The sequence below is a fragment of the Lindgomyces ingoldianus genome (genome assembly GCF_010093535.1).
Source record: "Lindgomyces ingoldianus strain ATCC 200398 unplaced genomic scaffold BDR25scaffold_1, whole genome shotgun sequence".
In the NCBI taxonomy this organism is placed as follows: domain Eukaryota; kingdom Fungi; phylum Ascomycota; class Dothideomycetes; order Pleosporales; family Lindgomycetaceae; genus Lindgomyces; species Lindgomyces ingoldianus.
In genome coordinates, this window is record NW_022985162.1 from 3,347,257 (window position 1) to 3,355,709 (window position 8,453).

General features: G+C 43.8%; 2 protein-coding genes across 2 annotated transcripts; one reads left to right on the top strand and one right to left on the bottom strand.

The window, feature by feature from the left end:
- Positions 1-511: 511 nt before the first annotated feature.
- Positions 512-3,677, bottom strand: BDR25DRAFT_390573 (uncharacterized protein; the record flags this gene model as incomplete). The annotated part of the gene is made up of 7 exons (XM_033698103.1): positions 3,515-3,677; positions 3,154-3,450; positions 2,822-3,098; positions 2,008-2,798; positions 1,603-1,967; positions 1,369-1,549; positions 512-537 (listed from the first exon to the last, which is right to left on the bottom strand). The coding sequence occupies exons 1-7, from the start codon at positions 3,585-3,587 to the stop codon at positions 512-514; spliced, it is 2,010 nt and encodes a 669-aa protein (XP_033555238.1). The 5' UTR covers positions 3,588-3,677.
- A 1,488-nt stretch (positions 3,678-5,165) lies between these two features.
- On the top strand, positions 5,166-6,461 carry BDR25DRAFT_338948 (uncharacterized protein; the record flags this gene model as incomplete). Its single annotated transcript, XM_033693326.1, has 4 exons — positions 5,166-5,567; positions 5,679-5,702; positions 5,747-6,216; positions 6,437-6,461. Exons 1-4 carry the CDS (start codon positions 5,298-5,300, stop codon positions 6,459-6,461), a joined length of 789 nt encoding a protein of 262 aa, XP_033555239.1. The 5' UTR covers positions 5,166-5,297.
- Between the last annotated feature and the right edge of the window lie 1,992 nt (positions 6,462-8,453).

Consider the following 8,453-nt stretch of genomic DNA (forward strand, 5'->3'; position numbering starts at 1 on the left):
TAGCTTTATTCTCTTGTAATGTGTAACCTTCTCTTTGTATAGCAATTAAGTATGTTTCTATAGAGTAGAAGTTTTCTATTGCGCCTAGTTTAAAGCCTTCTCTGTAGCAAAGAAGTCTAATGTTAGTGTAAAAAGTAATAAATTAGCTTTAGAAGCTATTATATTTAAACAAATATTTATACAATGCTAAGCTATATAAATTTTTAAAAGATGCTAAGAAAATCTATGCAAATATTACAAATCTACTAATATTTGCTAATACACGCAAGTATTAATTAGTAACAATATTAATTAATTTAATTAGCATATATTTATATTAAAAACCACGCTAATAAGCACCTAGAAGCACAAGGTTCTAAGGCGTCACCTTGTAAAAAAAAGAGGATAATATAAGTGTCGCGTAAGAGAGCACATGGTCCTGGTGTCGCACCTGTGTTTCGGACTAGCAGCCTGAGACACTTGGCGCCGGAGCTCCCACTACATAGGCAGGCTCCCTATAAGCCTCTCATAGTCAATAGACTTGCTCCTCATTGCTCCCTGATCAGCGGTTGCGACAATAAGAATATATAGCTGTTTTAGCGCTATTAGAGGCCTTTACAGGTTATCTTTTGTTAGAACAGGTTAGAGCGCAACACGTAGCCCTAGAATAGCTTTTAATGCTTAGGTTGCTGCTATTGTAGCTTAGCAGCAATTTATCTCTTCTACAATTACACTCTGCTGTTAGTAACTGCCCGCCTACGCTACTACTTATCAGCTTCCACCCTTTATCATTATAGTTAGCGTATAGAAATAATTGCGAACAGGAGATTGTTTATGTAAACTCTTGCAGACGCAATTAAAGATTGTACGCTTGTAAAAGACTCTTTCTCTATAGTATATATATAGTAAAGAAGAAGATTTTTCAATACACTAAGTATATTAGAATATTGTTTAAATATTGCTAATATTTGCTAATGCAACATTTTATTAGTTTGTATTAAATACGATATTATTAATGCTAACTCTACGTCTCTAAAAACTACTAAGCAGTGACTAAGTAATTATAGGCTTAATGCTTTATTGCTTAAGCAGACTAACAAGCTGGCTTTAGTCTTACAGTTGCAATTAGCGTAGGTTACTGTTAGCTATTCTGCTAATAGTTAGATCTTTTAATAGTTCTAAACCTTTTGTAGGCTGTGCGTAGCTCTTATAATTTACAATAAAGTAGTTAAACAAATTAAATTAAATTATTTTAAGAAAAAAGAAGGTAGAATTAATCTTTTAGACGTTTTAGATGATTCTCAAAACATAACAGGTTTATAGATAACGTAATACAGAGTGGAGAAATCTAAATCTCTAAATATTTAAAGATGTTTTGTACTAATAAACGTGATAAATCCAATTGGGTATCGTGCGGTGCAATTAGGTATGTTTGTGTAGTGTATGTGTGCTGCTCTTGTCGCCGCTTACCGAATACAGAGCAAGCAAAGGGACTTTGCCTAGAGGTCACGCTAGGAACTAGTGATTCACCACTTTTAGAGTGGATGACAGCATTTGGTAGCGCCATGGTCTGTCGAAGCGCACTTCAGTTACGCTGACCCTACTCTTTAGTCGATGCTAAACGATGCCGAGCAGTCGATCTTCAAGGCAGCTTTGCCCATGCGCCGCTCTGGAAGTACGTGTGCGGATTGCTGACGTTTGAGACTTCGCTCTTAGGCCGAGATTGGACGTTGACTTCTGTGTTGACTGTGATGCTACCAAGAGGCCGAAGACCAGAGCTGCCGGGTTGGTACTGACGGCTCGAAGCGGATGGAGTCTCATGCGTGTGAGCACGATCTGGTATCCTGGTTCGGTCGGCTGGTGGTGAATTTCGCCGAGGCATGGCGATACGCGGAGCAGGTTGTGTCGGAGAAATTGCACGAACGGAATTTCGGAAGATGTTAACTCCTTGGGGATCGCCCTCAACAGCCGCATTCGGGCCACTGCTGCTGTGGTTCATGTTGTCTTCTGAGGCTTTACGCGACCCACCCTTAGAGCCTTTCGAATTCGAGCGCTGTAGGATGATTGGGGACTCGGAACTCATAGAGCCGTTCTCCGGATCCTCGCCGTCGCCTGCGGTTGAACGGTAAAAAGTGCCGAGCTCGATGTCTGCGCTGTTGTGCTTGAGTCGAACTTGGCTCTGAGAGCGTGGTGGCGAGTGTGGATCAACAGCAGTGGCAGAGTCATTTGACCGATCGGACATACGGCCACGAGTGCTGTCATTGCGAACATTACGAGTGACTACAGAGGCGTTGACCTTCTCTGTTGATGTGTAAAAGCTCTTGCGAATGCTGGCACCGAACATGTCCGTCGAATCGTGCTTGTCGCTGTGGTGGCGTCGTAACCAGTTTGTTCCTTCGCCGTAGGAATGGCGTGAATGGCCAGACGAAGACTTGAACTCTTCTTTCAGAAGGGCACGGCGAGTAACTGCGTATAGCACACAGTCAACCCAGCCGCTGCTTGTCATGAGAGTGCCAGCGAATACCCAGGCCCATTCTGGAACACTTCGATGGGCATACAAGGCCATCCGGCTAGCAGCCAACGGCAGAGTGAGACCGACGTAAACAATTGGGTAGATAGCCATGAGAAGAGCTGCGCGCTTGAACCTCTGGTCGTTGGTATTGACGGTCTTGTTCATAGAGCCGATGGTCTTGCGAGCCACGGACAACTTCCAGAAGAGCGCTCCGTAAAGGATAATGCAGAGCCCCTGGATAAGGAATATCCAGATGTAGTGGGTTCCAAGGCGCATGTTTTCATGCTCCTCGGCAATCCAGCACTGTCTAAAGTGTTAGCTGGACGCTACATGAGGATTGAAAGGTTTAACCGGCGTCCGGGATGCCGATACTTAGCCCATTTTGCAACAGCGCGAGAAAGAAAGGCTCGACTCACCCAAGCTTCCGTATCAACATAGACCCCCGTTCCATACGCAGCAGGAGGGATGATGGTAAGGATGAGACTGAGTATCGCGGTCAGTCCCACACCCCAGAAAAAAGGTTTATCGCTCAGCCGCCTGCTGAAGCCAACTTGGAAACAAGTGTGGGCTGCTACGGCGAGAACAAAGAAGGCCGAGCCAACATCACCTGTCGAGTGGGTGAGCACATGAAGATGGCAAAGAGGTGCCAATAAAGGCCTTACCAAAATGAACGATGAAGCCTTGGGCGAAGCAGGCACCGGTGGGCTTGTTGACAGGGCCTCCGACAGCCCCCGATGTGAGCCAGTAGAATGAAAAGGCGAAGGCGAGAGACTGAACTAAGTCGGCTACCAGGAGGCATATAATTAGGACAATATACTGATTATGCCACAAATTTTCCTTGTAGTATGACTTCCATCGCAACATTCGGTTTAGCATGAAGATGAGTAAGAACAGAGTCGTCACGACTGAGACGAGTGCCATTAAACCCATAGCGACTAGACCATTCCGGATGGTTCGACCTAGATTCGTTAGAACAAGAGTAAACGAACAATAAAGTCAGCTAGGAATGGCAAGTATTCGTACCATCGTAGGTGGAGGGGTTAAACGGGTCCCTCTTGTGGAGGGGAAGGAGCACGACCATGGGCATCATAGGCATTTTGATAGAATTCAGGATGGAATGGGCGAACTCTTCGCTCGTTGAAAATTCGTTAGGAAGGGCGCAGGGGAAATTCCCACCAGTGGTTGGTAAGTCTCGGAAGAACGTCGCGGCGCCAATTGACTTCGGACTCGTCGATTTCTTCAAATTCAGGTGGTGTCAGTTAAACGGATGTTGGTTTTCCTTGTAAGGATTCTGGGCTGCTTTGCAGGTCAGCCTTCGCCACTCTCAGCTGGTGAATGTTGAGGATATAGAGAGAAACCGAATAACGAATTAAAGGCAAGTGATCGAATCGTGGAAAAGATTGTGATTAACGCCTGGCGGAAGAGCAGCCCTTTGTACAGCTTGCGGCCGCTTAGAGATTAGGAAGGGGTTTCGAGGACAGCAATCGAGATGAACGAGCAGCAGCCGTCAGTGGGCATCCGGAAAACGTGGCGCAGGCGGAGGGACGTGGAGCTCTGGCTTCCGGCAGAGAGTGCATCAGAGGAAGCGGGTTTGAAACGGAATGATCACACCTTGATTGCTCCTTTGGGCAGGCTGGACATCGCCTTCGGCAGCTGGTAATACCTCTCGAGAACTGAGTGCAACAGCAGAATTAAGGTTGTCGAGCAGCCATCTCGGAGTCGGCCAGGAGCAGCATCCCTCTTATGGCACGATATTGGGGGCTTCGTCCAGATTTGCAGTAGAGGAACAGCCGACGACTGTGCAGGTATTGCCACTGGAGTCCCCGGATGGCTGCAGCTCGAGTCCTGGATGGGGGAGAGCGCAACTCCACGACTCATCTACACTATTAGGGTGCCAAGGGGGATGGAGCGTGCTGTTCAGGTTACAAGGACTGCCTTGATGGCCGAAAGCTAGAAAGGCGCATCCCCGCGGTCAATCTCCCTCGCACTGCGAATCACAGCCGCAGATCCTGTGGTTGAAAGATTTTGGGAAGCAAGCCCGCGCCTATCAAAGCAAAATGGCCGCTGCCAGTTGACGGTGCCCTGATGCTCATGCCGGAGCAGACCCCCATTTGCCAAGGATTTGACGACCCAGGACAGCCATCCGAGCACGCAGGGAGGCCTTGAGGCCATCCCCACATACGCAAGAGGGACCCGTCGACGACGTGGACGTACCAATCCACTGTGCGGCCCTTGCCTGTGGAGGGTGGGGTACAGTAGCTCGTGCCCCTTTCCGTCTGGGGCCCATCATTGCGCATTCGAGAAGACGCCTTCCAGCCTGTGTCAGAAACGGTTTGGTCAGTCGGTCCTCGCTGTGAGAAGAAACGACGCACCCAACCCAATCCACCCGACTATGGGGCTCGGCTCGATCGCATGTCGTGTGCCAGCGCCGCAAGTCCACGAATACCAAATTTTCCGACGTTCTGAGCTTTGGTCGGCAAGAGATGACGCTCGAGTTGTCTCGATGGTCCATAGATAGCGTGACACTCGCGAGAAGCTGCGAGGCGCGACCGCTAAAACATTCGTGTCCTGTGCGCAAACCCCGCTGGCCCGACGCCAGCGCGAAGGATCGCCGTTGAGGCTCATGCACCCATCATGCGTATCATACCTCAAGAAGTACACCGGTGGTGATCCCCCTAACTCTCCAGGAACCCAATACGCCGCCACAAATGATACCAGTATTCCTGAATAGGACAAAACCACGGACAATGCGCGGCTCGGCGCTTCTTTTGCGGCTTGCAACCCTCGTTCTCGCTCGAACGGGAGCATGGGTAGGCAGACATCTGCCGAGCCGAGGTGGGAGCGCTCCAAGGACGGCACGAACTCACGGATACGAAACTCTAACAGACTGATAAGCTTTTTATTAGCGGTTGAACGAGAAATCCATCCACGAATTCTTCCCAACAACCATGGCCAGATATGGACTGAGTTGGCCACCTTATCGTCTTTAGACAGTACACTTTTCCAGGGTCCAAAGACAGAGGCAGAACAGGAAATGCTAGAGCACCTCCAGCTAAGTGGTCAGGTTAAATTTCCAGTAAGACGATTGTGCACTCTATGGAGGAATAAGAGTTGGAAGCCAATGATTACAAGATGGTGCGAGTTCTCGCTTGGTCAGGCAACGTTTAACAATTCTACATTTGAATAGATGGCAAGCTGCCGGATAGACGACGTAAGTGGATAAGAGCAATTAGAATCACACTAAGAGTACAACAGTTCTGGTTCACCACGTTCCACTTAGTAATCAATTCGATATCTCGAATACGCAGTGAATTCAGCATTGAGGTCCAGTCTAGTGACTGGATTAAGTTAGCGAGTCTCCCGCAAGTACAAAAGCCCGCAGATGTTCAACAACTGTTTTACCCTAACCTAGACAACAATAAAGATGTTACCCTATCCCGCCAGCAAAACCTTTTCATAACAGCTACTAATAACGTATATGATGGCCGGTATCAATTTGTGCTTTCAAGGCCAGACCTAGGCTTTGCCAACGTCCACTCTCTCCTTAAGACCACGAAGCAGGAGGGGAAGGTAATGAGCATTGTAATAGCCCATATTAGTCGATGGTTGAACCGTGATCCTGCAAGAGTTGGCGAGCGTGACAAAGATGTGTTGCCAGGTTTGCGGGAGAGGTACGGCGATGTTGCAGAGAAGCAGTCTATAAAACTCCAGGAGCAGGTTTTAGGGTACGTCAGAGACAACATGAGTCATAAGCAGACTCGTGTCGTTCGGCACCAAATCCGGCTCCCTTTTTTCTGCAGGTACTTTGCCAGCGTTCTTGAACTTTTTCTCTGCAAGAATTAGCTTTGTAAGGTTAGCTAGATCTGCATAGACATCCTTAAATTTCTTTAAGACTTTATCTGTGTTGTAGTATGCTATCTAGTAAAGCCTCTTAAACCTCTTTAGGCGCATAGCTTTTAGTTTAGCCTAGGCAGTCTAAATTTACTGCATATCTTTATCTAACTCTTAACTTTTATTAGTTCTCTACTACTTATCTAACTCTTACCTCTTTATAACTTTCTATTACTTAGCAAACTCTAGCTACTGCTTATTTAGCTTTAGCTTCTTAATAATTTCTTGCTGCTTGTTAAGCTCTTTGTTCTTAACAATTTCCTACTGCTTTGTTACGGTCTATGGTTGGACCGACGTAACTCCACCCGTGGTGCTCCACAATCTAGCTAGGTTGGGGCAGGGCTCGCTTACGGACCAATTGGAGGACACAGAGGCAGCGCAGCTGCCTGCAGTTATAGAAGACTGTGTTGTCTAGTAGGAATAGCAGGCTGCAAGTTCTAATAAGCTAAGTAAGTTAAGCAAGTTAGCAGTATAGCTAACTTAAAAATCTTACCTAACTTGTTCTTAGCGCTTTTAGATATGTATATAGTTTTAACTTTAAATAACTTTTAAAAAGTGTGTTTAACATTTAGTTTATTCTTTATATAGACTAAGTAGTATTCTAGCTTTCTAATAAGCTGCAATACTATTTATATATCTGCACTATATATACCTCTAACCTTGTCTAACAGGACTATTTAACCTAGCTACTATACTGCTGCTTAAGGGTAAACTATAATCTAGTTACTCTACCTTACTTTATTAGCCTAATAGCCTTTACATAGAACTGTACACCCTGCTGTTAGCCTCTACTACCTACTCTACCTTACTAAGAATATTATTAACCTAAGTGCTTTTTTAAAGTAAAGATTATAACATTAAACACTACTCTCTTTAAAAAGTATAACTACTTAATATAACTTAGATTCTAACATAGCCTACATAGCCTTATTAGAATTTATAAAAGTTCTAACTTAAAGTAAAGCTATTCTAGTAGAATAGATTAATATAATTTAGAATAACATTAAAAAACTTTAGTAGATTAGTAATAAAATAAATAAACTAATAAATTTTTAAAAAAAAAGTTAAGAACTTTAACTAAAAAGTAGTAAAATTTAATAATTTTTTACTACTTATAAACTAATAAGCTACTAGCTCTGCCTACTAGATACACGCACTATAAGTAGAGCTAGCTAAACTCTAGAACATCTTAACTAAGAGAATAAGTATTATAGCTAAGAAGACTTTAAGACTAGCTTTTTTAAAGCCTTTTAAAGAATTACTAAAGGACCTCTACTCTTTTTTTACCTAATGCTACTTTTATATATAGTAAAATACTACAACAATTCATAAATAATCTGTAAAAGCAGAGCTTGCTTTAAGTACGCTGTTATTTCACGCTTAAAAACCCTTTGCAGGAAATTATTTTATATTATAAGTGGCCTTAGTAAGAAGGCTGTAAGTGTAGCAGACAGACTAGAGCTATCCGCAGCCTAAAAACCCTTAAAAAGTGGATTATTCTAAGCACTAGCCTAACTAGGTAAATGCCTATACTACTAATAAACGCTATAGACTAGAAGAGACCCTACTTCTTTCTGTCTAAATAATTATTTACAAAATTATAGTACTGTCTAAAGTCCTAAGTAATACAGATAACAAATTTAACATCTTAAGCCTAGATAGTAATATGTTTGCTATAAATAGCAGCTTATTATGTACTTATAACCCTATTAATCTAATACCTTGTCTAATACTAACCTATTAACACCTACACTTTATTAGAGTTATAATAAAAGACTTAGCAGTTGTCTGCAATGTACAAAGTGCCTAAGCGCTCTATTAGAAAGTAACAGAGTTATTGCAACTAACATTTTAAGTAATTTCACAAACTAGACAACAAAAGGGATTAATAGTAAAGAAAAAGTAAGTATTCTACTTAGCTAACTAGTAATACTTAATCTGTTAAAGCGTTGCCACTACTTATAATTAGTATAGAATAAGGTATATAGGAATAAGATTTAACATACACTTATCTGTAAGGCCGGATGTCCCAGAACGGGCCAGTATGGCCTCACCTGACCTGTTTGGAGGT